Source organism: Sphaerodactylus townsendi, linkage group LG16 (assembly GCF_021028975.2).
Source record: "Sphaerodactylus townsendi isolate TG3544 linkage group LG16, MPM_Stown_v2.3, whole genome shotgun sequence".
Taxonomy (NCBI): domain Eukaryota; kingdom Metazoa; phylum Chordata; class Lepidosauria; order Squamata; family Sphaerodactylidae; genus Sphaerodactylus; species Sphaerodactylus townsendi.
Genome location: NC_059440.1, coordinates 8349690 through 8370305, shown reverse-complemented (window position 1 = coordinate 8370305; position 20616 = coordinate 8349690). Strand labels below are relative to the sequence as shown.

At 46.0% G+C, this 20616-nt stretch overlaps 1 protein-coding gene across 3 annotated transcripts in view; it reads left to right on the top strand.

The window, feature by feature from the left end:
- The first annotated feature begins 3963 nt into the window (after window positions 1-3963).
- TRPV2 (transient receptor potential cation channel subfamily V member 2) overlaps window positions 3964-20616 on the top strand; it is a 28509-nt gene continuing 11856 nt past the window's right edge. Inside the window, exons 1-10 of one of the 3 annotated variants that reach the window (XM_048519142.1) lie at window positions 3964-4060; window positions 4285-4400; window positions 9359-9544; window positions 10667-10800; window positions 11613-11765; window positions 12963-13103; window positions 14172-14470; window positions 15514-15690; window positions 18059-18217; window positions 19999-20037. In XM_048519142.1, coding sequence (XP_048375099.1) covers window positions 9375-9544; window positions 10667-10800; window positions 11613-11765; window positions 12963-13103; window positions 14172-14470; window positions 15514-15690; window positions 18059-18217; window positions 19999-20037 — 1272 coding nt within the window. In that variant the 5' untranslated portion in view covers window positions 3964-4060; window positions 4285-4400; window positions 9359-9374. Of the gene's footprint in view, window positions 4401-5477; window positions 5525-9358; window positions 9545-10666; window positions 10801-11612; window positions 11766-12962; window positions 13104-14171; window positions 14471-15513; window positions 15691-18058; window positions 18218-19998; window positions 20038-20616 lie in introns of those variants that run through there. The other 2 variants (XM_048519141.1, XM_048519143.1) reach the window with 2 other exon arrangements.

Below are 20616 nucleotides of genomic sequence, written 5' to 3'. Positions count from 1 at the left end.
AGAAGTGGTTCTTTGTGGTCACTGTTGCTACAACAGACTTGTTGAAGCCTGCTCTCCTGTGCTTGCAAGAGGCAACTGCTGAGTGAAATCTGTTGATCCTCCCAAGGATTCATATACATTTCATATACATCTATATATATATATATATATAAAATCTATCAGTGCGTTTTTCTGCTGACAGGTAATCTCCCAAACTACTGGACCAAATGCTCTGAAATTTGAACACAACGTAGCTCATGCCTCCCAGTGTGTTTTAAGCTAGGTAATTCGTCTGCAAGGGAAGGGAGTGAAAGAGACAGGGTCTGCCACCTGGACATGGTCCACCCACCCTAGCAGAGGAAGGGGAATGTTAGGGAGGGACTGGCCGGGTTGCCATGCAAGGGAACGGGAGAGAGGGAGGGGAGTGAGGGGCCCCTTGCCCCTCCCCTCCCTTGCAAGCATTGTGCAATGACACATGTTCGAACCGTTCACTTCCCCTTTTCTTTCTTTTCCACTTCACCAGACTGAGCCACAGCAACGTGTGGCCGGGCCCACTAGTTTCATATACATTTAATTTCATGGTGTTTAATGCTTAATTTAAACCAGGGCTCAACAGGGCTTTACGCCAGGACATGTAAAGGAATATCACAGTGATTTTATGAATATGCAGAGCTTTACTCTACAAACCAAGTACCATAGCTGTGGTGGAAAATGCCATCAAGTCACAGCTGAATTATTAACTGCTGGTTCCTCACCCCAGAAATGGACAGTAATGGACAGTAAATGGATGTGCTTCTGGGCCCTGTAGGCCATGCTGGCAGGGGCTGATGGGAATTGTAGTCCATGAACATCTGGAGTGTCATAGGTTTGCCACCACGGCTGTAGGGTTTTCAAGGCACAGGTAATTTGCCATTGTATGTCTCCACCTGAGCTGAAAGAGTTTTCAGAGAACTGTGATTGGCTCACGGTTACCCAGCAGGCTTCATGTGGAGAAGTGGGGAATAAACATGGTTCTCCAGACTAGAGTCTACAGCTCTTAACCCGGACACCACACTAGCTCTCATTCATAAACTCACATGAGATAATTAACCAGGACAGAGTTTCTGATAGGATTTCTCACTCTGTAAAAGAGGAAGACCCCAAAGGAGATGGAGTGAGTCAATCAAGGAAGCCATAGCCTTCAGTTTCCGAGACCTGCGCAGGGTTGCTACCAGTGGTGTAGCGCCAAGGGGACAGGGTGGGGCGTGACACACTGGGTGTGTGCCGGTGCGGGGGCGTGGTGTTCTGGGGGCATGGCGGGGGTGCAGGGTACACTGTTGTTCCGGGTGCAGTTTTCCCTCGCTACAGCTCTGGTTGCTGCTAATAGATGTTTTGGGGGTCATTAATTCATTGGGTGACCCTAAGTTGGAAGCAACTTGACAGCACTTAACGCGCGCACACTCCAGGAGATTTGAAGGCAATGCCTGATGGAATTTGCGAAAGGGGCTTAGTAGGGATGTGATGCCATTTCCCCCAGGGGAGCTGTGGTTTGGAGGTCAGTTGTGATTGCAGGAGAACACCAGAACCGGGTTTGATTCCCTGCTCTGCCGCTTGAGCTGAGGAGGCTTATCTGGTGAACCAGATTAGCCTGCGCGCTCCAACACCTGCCAGCTGGGTGACCTTGGGCTAGTCACAGTTCTTCGGAGCTCTCTCAGCCCCACCCACCTTACAAGGTGTTTGTTGTGGGGGAAGGGAAAGGAGATTGTAAGCCCCTTGGATTCTCCTTACAGGAAAGAAAGGGGGGATATAAATCCAAACTCCTCCTCCTCCTCCTCCTTCCTGCGGGAGAGGTGTGTGTGTCATTTCATTTCCTGCCTCAAATATTTTGAAGTAGCTCTCAACATTTATATTAGTATAGTACAAGTTATGTTTTAAATGCACTGAGATGGACAGTTCAGGCTAGCCCAGGGGTCTGCAACCTGTGGCTCTCCAGATGTTCATGGACTACAAATCCCATCAGCCCCTTCCAGCATGGCCGATTGTAGTCCATGAACATCTGGAGAGCCGCAGGTTGCAGACCCCTGGGCTATGATCTCATCAGATCTCAGAAGCTAAACAGGATCAACCCTGGGAAGAGTTTGAATGGGAGACTTCCAAGGAATGCCGGGATTGTGATGCGGAGGCAGGCAATGGCAACCCACCTCCCATCGTCCCTTGCTTTGAAAACCCTACAGGGTTGCCATTAGTCAGCTGTGACTTGATGGCAAAAAATGGTTTGAATATAAATCTAATATCAAATGTGACATCTACTGTTTCTCTTATCTGGGACTTGCTAGCAATCGCTGTTGTGTTTCCCCCACTCCCGTGCAGAAGTGGTCAGTCAGAGGATGTGCTTCTGCTTTAGCATTCCTGTAATGTTACTGATGCAGAGCCTGTGAGGTAAAAAAGCCATTAATTTTGGCTGTCTTCCAGGAACCCGCTAATGCATAGCTTGGCTGGGAAGACCTCTGAGGAGAGTCATTAATATTTAACGTTATTTAGAAAATGAAAAAGGTGTGTGTGTGTGTGTTTGTGAATGTAGAGTGGCAGGGAATCTTTTAAAGAAGCCAGGACGGATTCCACATAGGTAGGCTGACCAGATGTCCCGCTTTTGGCGGGACAGTCTCGCCTTTAAACAATTTGTCACGTGTCCCGCGGGTTCTTCAAATTGTCCCGATTTTTGGGAGGCTGCCACACTGCCTTCTGGGGTGCAAGGCAGTGCGGCAGCCTTCTGCGCGCGCGGCCGCAGGCGCGCACGGACTTCTGGGGCTTGCCGTTTCCCGCCCTGTGACAGGGCGGCAAACAGCAAGCCCCAGAAGGCTGTGTGCTCCTGCAGCTGTGCGCGCATGCGCCCAGCCGCCTCCCCTTGTCCCAGATCACAAAGGTGACCATCTGGTCACCGCATGGGCCAAAAACAGCGGTGTGAAAACGGTGTAAACCCTTTTACACCCTTTTAAACCATTTTACATCGTTTTCACACCGCTGTTTTTGGCCCATGCGGAATCCGCCCAGGTTTGCGAGAAGGGTTTGTAGAATGTGTTCTTCCACTTGGCAAAATAATTCCAGAAGAACTGAGATTCTGGGGCTGATTGTTTGCGGATATGGGTAGGCGACTAGGGGAGGTATGAAAATGTCCTTTTAAATTTCTTTTTATAAACCAATGCGAGCCTTTTTCTTTTGCTAATTTTCATAGCTGGCGTTCTTGATTCATTTGTTTCTTTTACATACACTTGATCGAAAGGTTGCCATTTCTCCGGGTGGAGACTGGAGATCTCCTGGAATTACAACTGATCTCCAGATTACAGAGATCGATTGGTCATGCTGGCAGGGGCTGATGGAAACCGCAGTCCATGAACATCTGGGGCACCAGAGTTGGACACCCTGCTTTAGAGTATTTTTTGTTTCCCTATTTCAAATTATTCCTATTAAATTTACATATTTTAACACCTTTGCAAGTACATAAAATTTAACATCTAAACAGCATAAAAATAAATGATCAAATCGACTGGAATGAAAATGGTTCACAATGACTGGGTGTGAAAAACAATAGGAGCCAAAAAAGGATGTGTTTGCACATCGCTATCCCAGGAGACGCTTCATTCTCTTCATCCCAGCCGCTGAAAGGACTTACTTTTCCGGCCATCACTACTGAAACGGATAACTATAACCATCCTTCATGCCCACGAGGACCAGAATGTCAGCTTCAGTAATATGCGTGAGAAGCACCTAGCAAGAAAGGCCCCAAGAAAGCAACGAGGCTTTCTCGTGCCATCTGCTATGCTGTTCAGCTGATGCCGCGTGCGCTATCTGCAAGCATGGTGGTTTCGTTTGCTTCCTCTTTCTCAGCATCGCACCACAAATGAAACTGTCAGAGGGAGGAAAACCAATCTACATCAAGAAATTGATCCCATGACGGGACGGGTTCCATCTAGGGTGGTTGTGGGTTTTTTTTAAGAAGCCTTGTGACGAACACGAGAGACAGATCTGCAGGCAGACAGAAGAATTAGAAAAGGAGAAGGAACCTTACCGTGTCTGTCTTATGGGCGTTGCATTCTCCATCTTGGTAAGGCAGAGGTTAAGATATTGATCATGTGCTGTCTGTTCCAAGTGATGTTACAGCCATCGGCTCTACAGGATGATTTTCATCCTTTCGGGGATTTTTCTTGAGGCTGTAATATCAACCCTTCTGCAACTGGATGTTGAGAAATCCATCAACCTACTTCCGACTGGGCTGAACGCCGCTCTGTGCAAAAATCTTAAAAACAACCAGCACGTTTGCATTTATAGGAAAAGCCGCACTCTCAGTTTGCAAGAAGAGCGTTTGTGAAACCTGACGTTCGCCTCCTTGACTTGCTCGCTTCAATGAGATATTAGAGACAAGGTGAACGAAACCCCATCACAAAGTAAGTATATCATTAATTTATTTTCCCCACCGCCTCAGACTAGTTAAGGCTCTTGCATGCTGAGATCGATAAATGTATGTCCTCAGCCACAGAATCAGTCTTAAAAACAATGGCAAGGCAAGGGTACTTTGAGGCATGAACAGAATCCATTCCCTATGCCAGTGAGTGCCCCTGATCTGGAAATAACCCTGCACATCTGGAATTTGGAAGTAGAGCCTTAAGTCAGAGGGTGAGGCCAGCATAACCTCCTTCCTTTAAAAAAAGAGATAAAGCATTTTATTGTCATTGTGCATGCACAACGACATTTACAGCAGCATTCCTCGATGCACACAATTTCAGACTCATACCCCATCCTCACTTTCCCCTTCCTCCACCCATCCCTACACAGCCCCAAACACATCAACACGAAGCCGCGGAGTTTAGCATAGCCACAGCTCTAGAGTAGAAGCTGTCTCTAAGCCTCTTTGTCCTAGTTTTGATGGACCTGTATCGTCTGCTGGATGGTAACAGTTCAAAAAGAGAGTGTGCTGGATGAGACGGGTCTCTCAGAATATTTTGGGCTTTTTTTTAGGCTTCGGGAATTATAGAGTTCTTCCAAGGAGGGGAGAGGGCAGCCGATAATCCTCTGTGCAGTAGTGATCACCCTTTGGGGCGCCTTCCTATCTGCCACTGTGCAACTGGAGAACCATACACAGATGCAGTAGGTTAAGACACTCTCTATAGCACAGCGGTAAAAGGACACCAGGAGTTTTCCATTCAGTTGTTGTTTCCTTAAAAGTCTCAGATAAAACAACTACTGAAATTCTGTATTGGGGGCTAGATGTGTTTCTGCTCATCGAAGGTACAGTGCCTCTGTCTGGAAGGAGGGTTGTCGTTTTCTCTCTGGAAGTCACTCATGTAATTATACGCACACAGCCTTCTCACCTTTCTCTTACCCACAGTTATGCAGGCCGAAACTCTCCTTCATTCCCTACAGACCTGTCGCCTTTTCCGCCCCCATTTGTACAAGCTTGGCTGCTGTTTTGGCTCCCTTTGGAGAGGCTCTGGCTGTTGGGCGGGGTGCCTGCCTTGCTTGAAGGAAGTTCCACGTTGAAGCCTCGGTGTCAGAAGTTATAGCATCTTAGGTCTGTGTTAGGCAAGGCCTTTCAGTACCTGGGATCATGGAGTAGGTGATTTCAGAAGGGTTGACTTGATAGAAGGCATTTTCACAAGTAGCACTCACTTTGTAAAATGATTGGTGGTAGGGTTCAAATCTTCCTAAAGAATCTCTCCTTTCCTGACCTGAAAACCTCTTCCTGCTCATTTCAGATGTGCAGCTTGGTTGTGATTACTCTGTAATGAGGAGGCAACACTCTGTACATGCTCAAAGGCACCCTGTTAGTATCTCTGTGCTGCATTTTCAAAGATCGTTGAAGGATTGAGAATTAAATGCAGGTTCTTTCTGCCATCAATTGACAGGATGTTTTAACAGTAGCATAGGAAGGGCTCTGCTCCAAGAAGCATGCAGTCTAAAATTTTATTCAGGTGGGGGCAGGGGCGTACCACTCAGGGGGACATATGGGGTCAAATGTCCCTGGGCTGTGGCCATTTAGTCACGTGGGGGGAGGAAAATAGCCCCCATACCCCTCCTCCTTCCACGTTGTTTGGTCATGGTGGGGGAGGGTGGCCACCCATACGGGGTGGGGATGGGGAGGCAGAAAACTCAGATTTTGCATAGGGCTACATTTCCCCTAGACATGCCTCTGGGTGGAAGCCCAACCATCAAGAGGGAAAAAGTCGGAGACTATGACTCATTCCGCACATGCAGAATAATGCACTTTCAAACTGCTTTCAGTGCTCTTTGAACCTGTGCGGAATAGCAAAATCCACTTGCAAACAGTTGTGAGAGCTGTTTGAAAACGCATTATTTTGCGTGTGTGGAAGGGGCCTATGAATTCAGTTCAGATACAAATTCTTAAGTGTGGCACAATCTCTTGCAGGTCCTTGGTGATTCTTAAGGAGAACTTAGGAGGGAACCAGATCATAGTAGAATGGTGGTGGGTGAAGAGGAAGCAAGAGGCATAGACAGATGTCATATTTGAATAGTGACACTTCCTGTTTCCGTAGCCAGTTCGTAGTCAGCCCAAGTTCCCAGGTCTTTTCACCTCTTTTTATTACTTCTACAAATGCCTTATCATATCATTTAAAAAATGCTTTGAGTCTCTGATACCTTTCCCCCACAAGCATACACACCCACACCTAAACCATTCTCATTCGTCATTATTTGATGCGCCCAAAGCGCCCTTCTAAGCAGAAATGGTCTCCCATGGAATGACTTCCCCCCTTCCCCCACCTCCTGAATACATTAAGCAGATTAAATCAGCAATTGAAATGATGATCTCAGTAAATTGTCTGGCTTTCGTGACGGTCTTCAGGTTGGATTTTTGCCTCTTTCAGGGTTTTTTTAAGTGCAGCCGGTAACTGTTCATCATTTTGTTGTTGTTTTTTAAAAAGGAAAATATCATTTTAAAAGAGCTGCCAAAGTACCCTGGGGTTATGGATACCATCAGTCACTGTTAGTGGTCAGACTTCTCCCATAATCCTTAGGGGCAGTTATAAGGGCTATACTATAATAATGCCCCTTTACAAGGACAGGCGTGGTCCCACATGGCAACATCAGAGAGAAATGGAGGTTGAACAGACACCTAATGGCTTAGGAGGGCAGACACTAACCCCAACACTCCCATCCACAATTTGTATGGTATGCATTGCTATAGATCTCACGAGTCTCCTATTACACTATAACAGTCTCATCAATATTGATGACAGGTCTTCCCTATGACATATTTTCTCATAAACAGAATTACTAGCACCCCCTGATAAATACCTGTCCTTTAACACAGAAGTTCATCAGAAGTTTTCCTGGGGGAAGTTTCACTCAGCTGCCTGGTGTGTCTTTTATCAAGGCTAAAGACACTGGCCACCATCTCCTAATAACAAAGAACAATTGAGGGAACATCTTGTTTTCACGAAGGACGCTCAGCTATTGTTCTCATTAAAAAATGAGCCTCGTTCAGCATCGCTTAGATACATTTTCAATAAAGTAGGGAACTTCCACCTGTATGATAGATGGATAGGAGCCTGTGCCTGCTCTCACCCCGACGTTGCTTCTCCTCTTCTATGCACGCTGCTTCCTGACCTGGACCTATGCTCTTTTGCTTCCTGACCTGGACTGGTAAGGTATAACCCTGCTCTGTATCTTTTCCAAACCCCATTCAGTACTGTTATTCTTATACTCTGTATGAATGACTCACTCTAACACAGTGGTGGGATCCAAAAAGTTTAGTAACAGGTTCCCATGGTGGTGGGATTCAAACTGTGGCGTAGTGCCCATGGGGCTGGGCGGGGCACGACGGGGGCATGGCCGGGCATTTCGGGGGCGAGGCATTCCTGGGCGGGGCTGTGGCAAGGACGCAGCCACTGCGCCGGTCCTTGGGTGGGAAACAAATGCATGCAGGCGCGGGCTGCCACACACGCCGGTGCACCTCCTGCTAGACTGCTTCAAGTTCTGCGCGCTACTGCTGAGAGGAGGGGCGTAACTAAGGCCAAAATCACGTGGCAAAATCACCCATTAGTAACCCCCTCTCGGCACACACAAATAATTAGTAACCTACTCTCGGGAACCTGTGAGAACCTGCTGGATCCCACCTCTGCTCTAACGTGACTGTAGTAACTTTTATTATTTTTCTGAGACTCAGTAAATCCTCTCTCTGTTGACAATAAAGCTCTCATTATTCAAAGGACTAATTCCTTTAGAAGGATCCTGGTGTACATTAGTGGAGATATTCTGCAGTTACCCACCTCTTGCATAAATTAAAATTCCCCACAAAAATTTACTTCGTTGCAGACCACTAATTTGGGTAACAGCCCCCTGCTACAAATTGGCAGGACCGGTCCCTGATGAAGTGATATCTAGGCAGAATATTGTGGTGGGAAGTGCCATCAAGTCTCAGTTGACTCATGGAGACCTTTTCAAGGCAAGATAAGTTCCTTATCTCCACGTCATGATTCCCTGGAAGTCTCCCATCCAAATACTAGCAAGAAGAGGATTTATCGCCACTTTTCTTAACTGTAAGGAGACTCAAATCAGTTTACAAACTCATTTCCTTCCAGTGTGATGTAGTGGTTAAGAGCACGTGCACTCTAATCTGGGGAACCAGGTTTGATTCCCTGCTCTGCCGCTTGAGCTGTGGAGGCTTATCTGGTGAACTAGATTAGCTTGTGCACTCCAACACAGCAGGGTGACCTTGGGCAAGTCATAGTTCTTTGGAGCTCTCTCAGCTCCACCTACCTCACAGGGTGTGTGTTGTGAGGGGGTAAGGGATTGAAAACCCCTTTGAGTCTCCTTAAAGGAAAGAAAGGGGGGGATATAAACAGAGGTGGGATCCAACCAGTTCTCACCACTTCTCTAGAAGTGGTTACTAATTTTTTCTGAGTGCCGAGAAGGGGTTACTAAAGCAACCTCCCTGCCCAATAGGGACTGGAGGTGCGTGTGTGCGGCGCCGCCACTGTTTGAATCCCACCACCATCAGAACCTGTTATTAAAGTTTTTGGATCCCACCACTGGATATAAATCCAAACTCTTCTGCTTCTTCCTCTCCCCACAACAGACACCTTGTGCTGACCCTGACAAGATCAGTCTAGCTTGGGCTATGCAAATCAGGACAGCAAACTACACGGCAAATGCACTTCCAAAATAGACTACATAAAATGTTCACCCTTTTGGTCAGTGGATGTGCCAAAAACTTTTCCAAATCTTTCTCCCCAATCACAAGAGCCAGAAGCGTAGTTACTGGTTTGCATTGTCAGCCAAAACCCAAGATTCACATTCCATTCTGTGTGTTCTGAGTTCGCATTCAATCTACTTGCTGGAACTAACACATTCTTCTCATGCCACTTTCTCTTCATCCTCCTTGTAGCCCCTCTGCTTCGACAATGTTGCCGTTGTTGGAGGTTGCCGACAGTATCACCGAGGAATCGGAGGCAGCCAGGAACTGGGAAGATGATCAGGGAGATGAGTTACGACCTTTGGACACCCCTTTCCAGGAGGAGAGCAAGCCTGCTCCAAGGATCATGATAAGAAAAGATTGGGGTAAAAATGTGAGGTAAGGATTCGCCTGATGAATCTCCTCTCCAAACTTCTGATAACTGACGCGCTGTATTGTCGAAGGCTTTCATGGCCGGAATCTCTGGGGTGTTGTGGGGTCTCCAGGCTGCATGGCCGTGTTTCAGGAGCATTTTCTCCTGACGTTTCGCCAGCCACAGATGCAGGCAAAACGTCAGGAGAAAATGCTAGTGGAACACAGCCATACAGCCCGGAAACCTCACAACACTTCAACGGACACTTCTTTAGGGGATTAAAACAGGAGGCAAACTTCCGTCCTACAAGTTGCTGTGGAGAATTATCTTCCTTGGAAATGCCCATGTCCTTTCGTTTCCGTGTAAAGCACTGTCTTGGGTATGCCGCCCTTGACAGGCAACAACCTGGCTCAGAGCAGTGACTCGCACAGAGATTCAATGGGCAGCTTTCCCTGAGGACATGAAGTTCTGTTTATGTCTCTGTAGCATGACAAATGCTTCACCTGTCCAAGGATAACAAGGGTCGTTTCCCCACTTACCATGACCTCCCTTTGCCGCACGCTACTCTCAGTGCGCGTCATTTCTGGCGCGCTCCCGGGCTTCCCCACGACCCCGTGCTGCGCGGGGTCATCAAAAGGCGCTGTTTTGAGGAGCGCCAGGAATGACGCGCGCTGAAGGGGCGTGAGAGCGGCACTGTCGGGGCGGCTGTGTTGTCGCTGCCCCTGTAGTGGGGAGTGCCGGGGGAACCTTCGCTACTTGGCGACAGTAGCGCGCAGCAGATGGTAAGTGGGAAAACGACCTAGGTTATGCACTGCTTAGTGAAGGACATGGATATAGGCCTGCCAACCTCCTGGTGCAGGCTGGAGATCTCCTAGGATTACAACTGATCCCCAGGTGACAGGGATCAGTTAATCGGTAGAAAACGGAAGGTGGGCTTTATGACATCATACCTCATTGGAGTCCCTTCCCCATCCCAAACCCTGCCCTCTTCAGACTCTACCTCCCAATCTCCAAGTATTTTGCAATCTGAACCTGACAACCCTACCTGGATAAAAGGGTTCTCCAGCCTCCAGGCCCAAGTTCCCGGTACCCCAGATCCCCAGACTCCTGTAATTACTAGAGTAAGTAACATTGCTTTTCTTCCACAGTCCAAAGGATCCAAACCCCTTTAACAGAGATCGTATCTTTGCTGCTGTTGCAAGCGGCAAATCTGAGGAGCTTGAAGGCTTGGCTGAGTACCTCCAACGAAACCGTAAATTTCTCTCCAACTCTGAATACAGAGGTAGCTATCTGCACTTCCCTGCCCGAAAGCAGAACATAAAATTGGTGCGGTCTTATATGTGCGTATGTGCAATGGTGGGATCCAAAAATTTAAGTAACAGGTTCCCATGGTGGTGGGATTCAAACTGTGGCGTAGCGCCAATGGGGCTGGGCAGGGCACGACGGGGGCGTGGCCGGGCATTCTGGGGGCGGAGCATTCCTGGGCGGGGCTGTGGCAAGGACGCAGCCGCTGCGCCGGTCCTTGAGCGGGAAACGAATGTACGCAGGTGCAGGCTGCCACACACGCCGGTGCACCTCCTGCTAGACAGCTTCAAGTTCTGCGCGCTACTGCTGAGAGGAGGGTGTAACTAAGGCAAAAATCATGTGGCAAAATCACCCATTAGTAACCCCCTCTCGGCACACACAAATAATTAGTACCCTACTCTCGGGAACCCGTGAGAACCTGCTGGATCCCACCTCTGCATACAGCCCGGAAACCACACAGCACCCCACATGGAGAGAACCTGTACGTTCATAGCTTTTAAGATGTACAAACCTGTTCTCTCCTTTCTCTCTCTGTTTTTGTATGTTGTTATGAGCATTTTCATTTTGTCCCAGAGGACTGAAAGCATTCCTGATTTGTTTGTACACCTTTTAGCAATAGCTGTCCTTTCCGAATTACATTTTTTTAAATGAGTCGGGGGTGGGGAGAGAAGAAGCTATCATATTCTTCCTAGATACAAAATTCTGCATGTTAATAGAGTTAGGTAGATATCGCCACAGGAGGGGAACCTACAGGAGATGATGCGTTGAGGACAATTTCCTCTCTTCCAGATGGAAAAACTGGGAAGACTTGCTTAATGAAGGCCCTGCTGAATTTGAAAGATGTGACGAACCCCACGGTTGCATTGCTATTGAAGATAGACCACGAGAGTGGGAATCCAACCCCGCTAGTCAATGCCGCTTGCACTGACAGCTACTACCAAGGTAAGTGTTCCTGGAATGATGTCTCTGCCAGGATGGTCCAATATAGAATGGAATATCTCGTTCTCTAGGACAGGGCTCTCCAAATTGTGGCCCTCCAGATGTTCATGGACTATGATTCCCATCAGCCCCTGCCAGCAGGACCAATTGGCAGAGCTGAATGGAATTGTAGTCCTTGGACATCTAGATGCCATACGTTTGGAGACCCTTGCTCTAGGGGTTCAAAATCCCAGACAGTCAAGGTGGCACTCTTCAGCCTTAGCAAGTTTCAATATTTCTGTCACACGGGCCACAAGGCCGCAAACATTAAAAAAATCAAAACACTTAACAATAAAATACAGTTAAAAATTTAAAATTCTTCTGAAAACATAAACACACAACACTAGAAGGAGAATCAGTACTGTTATTAGGGGTATGCCGAACAAAACAAAAGGGTCTTCACCTGCTGGTGAAAGGCACTGATGGAGGGAGACACAAGAATCTCCCTGGGGAGGGAGTTTCAAAGTTTTGGTGCCATGACAAAGAAGGCCCTTGTTTGGATCAGTACCCATCTAGCCTCAGATGGTGGGGGCAGCTGAAGTAGGCCTCCCAGGATGACCAGGGGGTAGGTTTGTATGGGAGACAGTAGTCATGTAGCTATGTAGGTCCTAGGCCAGTGGTGGCGAACCTTTGGCACTCCAGATGTTATAGACTACAATTCCCAACAGCCCCTGCCAGCATGGCCAATTGACCATGCTGTCAAGGGCTGATGGGAATTGTAGTCCATAACATCTGGAGTGCCAAAGGTTCGCCACCACGGTCCTAGGCCATACGGGGCTTTAAAGGTCAATACTCACACTTCAAATTGAACTTGAAAGCAAATTAGAAGCCAGTTGTAGGTGGTAGATTTCAGTTACCTGAAACCGACTTCTGTTGGTTTCAGGTCATGATGAGAGTTTTGACTGCAGAACCACTCTGTGCCGCAGGGCTTGTGTATCACGTTACATGCACATCAAGGAAAATAGTGTGTGTTAAAAGCAAGTCCCTGGTTATCAAATGGAACATTGTTTGCTTGAACTTCTGTAACTAGTCACATGCTTTTTTTTGCATCCTCCTCGGTCACTTGAGTTTTGCAGCCGAGGAGAGGTAGTGGAGCGGTTGGTGTTAGTCCCACACTGGATGCAGCCAATGCATTTCTTGTGTGAACATTTGTTTCCCCAGGCAACACAGCACTGCACATTGCCATTGAAAAGAGGAGTTTAGATTTAGTGAAGCTCCTGGTAGAGAACGGTGCCAACGTCCATGCCAGAGCCTCTGGAGAGTTCTTCCACATGAAGAAGAGAGGAGTGTGCTTCTATTTTGGTATGTTGGCGATGTAACCCCACGGCTGTTTTCAGGGATCCTTAATAGATGAAGGATTTCTTTGTTTAGCGAAGAACCCTGAATAGGAGTTCTTCTCATGTTTGTTTATGCTCAGATGTTTTAAAAGTTGTTTTTTTAAAATATTGCCCATTTTTATTCCTGGTATTCCTCGTTTGTTCCTTTCACTTGTGGAGTTTTTTATGCAGTTGCCATCAAAGCAGGCATTCACAACTTATGGTGACCCACCCACAGGTGTCAAACTCATGGCCCTCCAGATGTTATGGACTACAGTTCCCATCATCCCCTGCCAGAACGAGCAATTAGTCCTGCTGGCAGGGGATGATGGGAACTGTAGTCCATAACATCTGGAGGGCCACGAGTTTGACACCTGTGGGTGGCTTCTCAAGGCAACAGACATTCAGAAGTGGTTTGCCACTGCCTGCCTTTTGCATACCTACTCTGGACTTCCTTGGTGGCATCCCATCCAAATACTAACCAGAGCCAATCCTACTTAGCTCCCACGTTCTGATGAGATTGGGCTAGCCAGCCTTGCTCGCCAGCCTTCAACTGCACCCTGTCTGGCAAGCCTGAGTGCCATTTTAGGTCAATATGCCCCTGATTTCTCATTACCTACCAGTGGTGGTAAACCTATGTCACTCCAGATGTTCATGGACTACAATTCCCATCAGCCCCTGCCAGCATGGCCAATGATGGGGATTGTAGTCCATGAACATCTGGAGTAACATAGGTTCCTGATTGGCCATGCTGGCAGGGGATGATGGGATTTGTAGTCCATGAACATCTGGAGTGACATAGGTTCCTGATTGGCCATGCTGGCAGGGATGATGGGAATTGTAGTCCATGAACATCTGGAGTGAATAGGTTCCTGATTGGCCATGCTGGCTGGGATTATGGGAATTGTAGTCCATGAACTTCTGGAGTGACATAGGTTCCTGATTAGCCATGCTGGCAGGGGATGATGGGAATTGCAGTCCATGAACATCTGGAGTGCCATAGGTTCGCCACCACAGATTCTAGGCTGACTTTAAGGTCTCTTTCTGCCTTCAGGTGAGCTCCCCCTGTCCTTGGCAGCTTGTACGAATCAGTTGGAAGTAGTGCAGTACCTTCTGGACAACCCACATCAGAAGGCCAACCTGACAGCAACAGACACTTTGGGCAACACAGTCCTCCATGCCCTAGTGATGGTGGCCAATGACACGGAGAAGAACACAGAGGTCGTTGTCAGGATGTATGATGACATCCTCTTGGAAGGTTGCAAGCTGGATCCACAATTGAAACTGGAGGAAATAGAGAACAACCAAGGGTTAACTCCCTTGAAACTGGCTGCCAAAACTGGCAAAGTGGAGGTACACCATATGAGCCTTGAATCATAGAAATGGAAGCGACTGCAAGGGCTATCAAGTCCAACCCCCTGCCATGCAGGAATACAGAAAGCACCCCTGACAGATAGCCATCCAACCTCTGTTTAGAAACCTCCAAAGGAGTCTCAACCACACTCCGAGGCAGTGTATTCCACTATCAAACAGCCCTTATTGTCAGGAAGTTCTTCCTAATGTTTAGGTGGAATCTCTCTTCCTGCACCTTGAATCCATGACTCCTTGTCCTAGTCTTGCAGCAGAAAACAAGCTTGCTCCATTTTCACCATGGCATCCCTTCAATTATTTAAACATAGCTACCATGTCACTCCTTAACTTTCTCTTATCCAGATTAAACATACCCAGCTCCCTAAGCCTCTCTTCATATGGCATGGAATACAGGCCTTTTGCCATTTTTGGTCACTCTCCTCTGGATCTGTTTCAGCTTGTCAATATCCTTCTTGAGTTGTGGTGCACAGAACTAGACACAGTATTCCAGGTGAGCTCTGACCAATGCAGAATAGAGTGGTTCTATTGCATCCCCCGATCTAGACACTATGCTCCTTTTGATGCAGCCCAGAATAGCATTGGGTTTCTTGGTTGCTGCATCACACTGCTGACTCATGTTCAGTTTGTGGTCTACTAAGACTCCCAGATCCCTTTCACATGTTCCAACATAACCTCCTGCGTGTGGCTTCATTCCGACAGGTTGATTCTAACTTGAGTTAGTTTTAAAGTATTTTTCTTTCCAAATTGTGCAGTAGGTTGTTGCCTTTTATATAATTGCTGATCTTGTAGCTCTTTCAATCCAACTAATTAAATAATAAGCATACAGCCTTTCTCAATTGAAAAAAGGCGGCATCAGACAAAAAAAATTGGGGGTGGGAGCTGGGGCAAAGAATGATTGGCTGCAGCCATGTAGTAACTCATACAGAGGCAGAATACAAACTGGAAGTTTCCAGCATTGTAGATGAGTCTCAAGCTACACTGTGTTGGAAGACAAGGCCCAAAGAGATCGTTTCTGTCTTTCATAGATTTTCAAGCACCTTCTTCAACGAGAGATCAAAGATCCGAAGTTCAAGCATCTGTCACGCAAGTTCACCGAGTGGACCTATGGACCAGTTCACGTTTCTCTGTATGACTTATCCTCTATCGATAGTTACGAGAAAAACTCTGTTCTAGAAATCCTGGCCTACAGCAGTGACACTCCGGTGAGTAGGAAACAGGGGTGTACAAATGTGCCCGTTTTCATTTCTTTCTATTTTTGTTTTGTCGCCTTTTAATTTTGTTCATCTTTGTTGCTGGTGCTACCAATTCATTTGTCTTTTTCCTGGCATTTTAAAAACCCTTTGTACATGATCGATACAAATATAGTGGAATGTTTAATGGGGAAAATACTCACGGGTTCATTTCATGCAACCAGCAAGCAAAATGAAGATGAGGACTTTGGAGTCCAAATAGTAGCAAATTTGGTGGCAATGTTACACGAAAATGGAAAAATTAATCCAGATTGAAAATGGTCCCTGCACAAGATAGCCATGATGAGTCATATGCAATTGGATGGTAACTAGTCAAAACTGAGTGCACACTGTTCTTTGACATCATTATTGCAGCAAATTCAAATTGGCATATTGGAATATTGATGACAGCTGTAATATTAAGAAATGTTTGGCTGCAGTTCTAATGTGCAGTTGTCTAGAATTCAAGGTCCTGCAGTTTGAGGGTAAGAGCAGGGAGAATAAGATCATGACTTGAGAGATATTTAACTTGTAGGGATATTTTCCAACTTAACAGTGTTAACATGCCGATCTTGTCACCAGAGAGGGCTGTGCTGATAAATTGACATTCATCACTGACTTTAAGAGGGCAGGCTTAGATTGGAGTCTATGTAAACAACGCAATTGTTCCTTTTTGCTTGCTGTTCAGCTAGACACAGAGGTAAATGTTTTTCTTGTAGAGAGGAAAGCAGCCCCACAAACCGTGAGGGTAGAAGAAGAGAGAAGAGTTTGGATTCATATCCCCCCTCTCTCTCCTGCAGGAGACTCAAAGGGGCTGACAATCTCCTTGCCCTTCCCCCCTCACAACAAACACCCTGCGAGGTAGGTGGGGCTGAGAGAGCTCCGAGAAGCTGTGACTAGCCCAAGGTCACCCAGCTGGCATGTGTGGGAGTGCAGAGGCTACTCTGAATTCCCCAGATAAGCCTCCACAGCTCAGGCAGCAGAGCGGGTAGAGGCAAATGCCACAAGTTTTCTCTACCACTACTTCATAGCTAGATGCAGCATATGCCACCAGCCAGACAGGCAGAAATATGCTGGCAGGCGCTGGTACTGGAGGCAGGGAGGACTGCAGGGGGCGTGAATGGAAGTCAATTACCACTTCTCCCCCACCCCCCCAGCATGCATAAGCTCTTCTATGCCATTTTAATGCATGTGCATGCAGTTAATAGCCCTGACAGAGACAGATGCAAGAAATCGGCTATGATGTTGGACCCAAGATTTCTTTCTGCCTTGAATTTCATTTAGAAGAAGCCATTCTATTTCCCTGCGAGAGATCCTCTCCCTGTTGCTATTAGCCAGTGGTGGGATCCAAAAATTTTAGTAACAGGTTCCTATGGTGGTGGAATTCAAACAGTGGCGTGGCGCCAATGGGGCTGGGCGGGGCACGACGGGGGCGAGGCCAGACATTCCGGGGGCGGGGCATTAATAATTTCTCTGTTACTGTAAAAAACTCTTACTGTAAAAGAAAAGTTCCTAATTTCCAGCTGCTATCTTTCTGTCCATAATTTAAACTAATTATAGCAAGTCCTATCGTCTGCTGCCAACAGAAACGACGACTTCTCCTCTAATTGACTGCCTGTCAAATACTTAATACTTTCAAATACTTAATTTTGTTTCTAGAAATCAAAAGAAGGATATTTTCCTTAAACATGGAACTTTACCATATTACTAAAACATGTTTTGAAAACAGCCCAACAGGGAGAATTATCCCGTTTTCTACCTTCGCTAACCAGCCACATAGGAAACAACAGGACTTTATGATTTTTGGACCTAATGGAATTTCTAATGGAAAAGCAGACCCAATTAGTAACCCCCTCTCGGCACACACAAATAATTAGTAACCCACTCTCGGGAACTGGTGAGAACCTGCTAGATCCCACCTCTGCTATTAGCCCTGCACAGTGGGAGGAGAGGAAGGCAAGAAAAAAAATGTTAAGGATGTCTTTTTTTTAAAAAAAGGTATGAAGAGTGAGTGAGAAGAGCTAAAATTGTTCTGTGGAAGACCTCTGGTAAAGAATTCTGGATACATGAATAGCTAGATTTAGGTCCATTTGCACCTTAGAGACCAACAAAATTTCCAGAGTATAAGGCTTCGAGACTCCAAACTCCCTTCATCAAATACACACAGCTACCCTCCGAAACTATCTGAATACATGAATGTAGCGCTAGTTTCCAGGGTTCACTACAGAAAACCATGACACCAATTTAGATGCATATTGTCATATATGTAGGCTGTAAGAAGGGAAGCTTCATGGTGTATATTTTTACCACTGTGCTTTTTCTTTCTTTCTCATGAATACAGAATCGATACAAAATGGTGGTTTTGGAACCGTTGAACAAACTGCTCCAGTGCAAATGGGATTCCTTTGCTTCCAGGAGATTTAACCTAAGCTTGTTGACCTACTTGATGTTCATGGTGGTCTTCACAGGCGTTGCTTGTTGGCATGCTATGGATAGAAGGGTATCACTTATTTCATTCATTTGTTTGTTTTTCTCCCTACTGGGGACCCATAGTAGCTTATCACAGCATTTTCCCCTGCTCTACTATATCCTTACAACAATACCCCTCTGATGTAGTTCTGGCTGAGTAAGAGATTGTGACGTGCCCAAGGTCACCCAGCAAACTTCCATGATAAAGTCAGGATTCTAACACAGTTGTCTCAGACCCTAGAACAGTGGTTCTCAACCTGTGGGTCGCGACCCCTTTGGGGGTCGAATGCCCCTTTCACAGGGGTCGCCTAAGACTCCCTGCATCAGTGTTCTCCACCTGTAAAATGGATAAATGTTAGGGTTGGGGGTCACCACAACACGAGGAACTGTATTAAAGAGTCGTGGCATTAGGAAGGTTGAGAACCACTGTTCTAGAATAAGTGTCTCTAGCCTTTTTAAGCCCATGGAGACATTTGGAATTCTGACAGGGCACGATGGGCCAGCAACAAAATGGCTGCCTCGGGAGGTAGAGGAAGTCACAAAATGATTGCCACAACTTAACATCAGTAACACCGAGTAGATCCTTGTACTGTGATGGCATTTGCTTTCAAAAAACTCAGATGGGAAGAAGGGGAGGGGAGGGGGGGGAAGAAAGGGAGTACAATGGAGGGAACACCACAATATTAAGTAAACTGTACTCAGGCTGCTAAATATAAGCTCCACAAATGCGTACACGGTGCTTTAATGTAATACTAAGAAAGAGCAAGCGCAACAGACAAGATTCTACTGAACTAAGTGGCAGTAGGCTCACTGTGTCCTGGTTGACACAGAAATAAACATCAATGGACTCAGAATTGTTCACTGTGAAAGCATTCCATATCAAAATATCGCAGCTAGTTGTAGATTTTCTAATGTATTGTTTCACTGCAGATTTTAGAATTAAGCACACCTGGGGTTACTGGAACCTTCTTTGGTTGATAAAAAAAACTTTTTTTCTGAGCAGAACATTCTTAAAAATGCATTGGCTCGGGCTGAGCAAAGAACCAGTGTACTGAGCAGCGAAGTTTTTGTCCTGTTCTTCTGTGTAAATACAAGCTGAGAAAATGTCTTGTGTATGATTTTCATTGCCTGATGTCCTAGGATGAAGATATATGCAGAGAGACATGATTTTAGATAATTAATTGGTATTATTTGTTTCGCTTCTTTATTGCTTGTAATAAAGACTGACTGATGCACTCTGTTTTGGTAAAGCAGCATCATAAATTCAGTTAACAATGTTAATATATGGAGTTTGGGCCAGGCTGTTGAGGTATTTTGTGCCATCTTTGTTCCTGGTTTATTATTTAGACAGGCTAGTTTATTATGGTAAATGTCTATTGTCTCTTTTGGAATCATATCCTACATGATAGCTTCAATTATTTACTATGAGGCAGTAATGAAAAGTGTTAATTATCAAAGATAAAAAGGGAACACTTGATGGGAACTTGCTCATATACACCCTTTTTACTTTAAGTTGCTGAGATGACCAGTAATTTACTGCTTATAAGACTATATGGCACATGAAAAAAATGTGAAATAGTTTAATATGGCCAAAGGCCAGTAAAAACAAAAACAATACAACCACAAAACACATCCATAACAGCAGATTACAATTATTAAACAACTAACTAGTTAAATAAATATTTGACTTTCAACTCATTCCCTGGCTAAGTAGGACCTTGCGTTCTTTATATGCTAATGCGCAACACTTTGCTACCTGCTGAGAGACGGTTACATCCTTGTCTAACAACATTTTTCTGATCTCTTGATCAGGATCCTTTGCAATTATCAAGCCGTGCTGAACAAGTAGAGGTAAGATGAAGAGCTGTCTTTCTGTCTTATGCAGCATGGAGTGCAGCAGCATGGAGTGCAGCAAAATATGTGTCATAGAATCCACCTCCGCAGAGTTACAAACACATTTCCTCAAACGTCATGGGGTTTTCCTAAATTTGCCCATAAGTATGGATGACAGAAATGCATCAAACTATGCTCTAGAAAAGGCCTATTGGTATTTAGCTATGGTAATGCTAGGGGCCATTACCATGCCAATCCAAGATTTCAGCAGTCTATATAGAGCAGGAAATGAGGCATTTATCATTCTGGTAATCAACGTCATCCAATCGTTGATAGACCATCTTAATGGCTGAGGACAAGTCCCATTCAAGCCCCAACATAGGGTCTAGCCCAATCTGTTTAAGCTTCAGCATAATCTTCTCCGACCAGGTTGGATATGGGATGTTGACAAAAATGATGATAATAGGCCCTGGGGGTGTAGATGGACTTTGATCCAGTATTTAATGGTTCTCTTCCAAACTGTAGTTTCCACTTTAGCTATTCCTGCCTCATGTCTCAATACAGTGTTGGGCATACATTTTGGAGTGTTAAATAGAG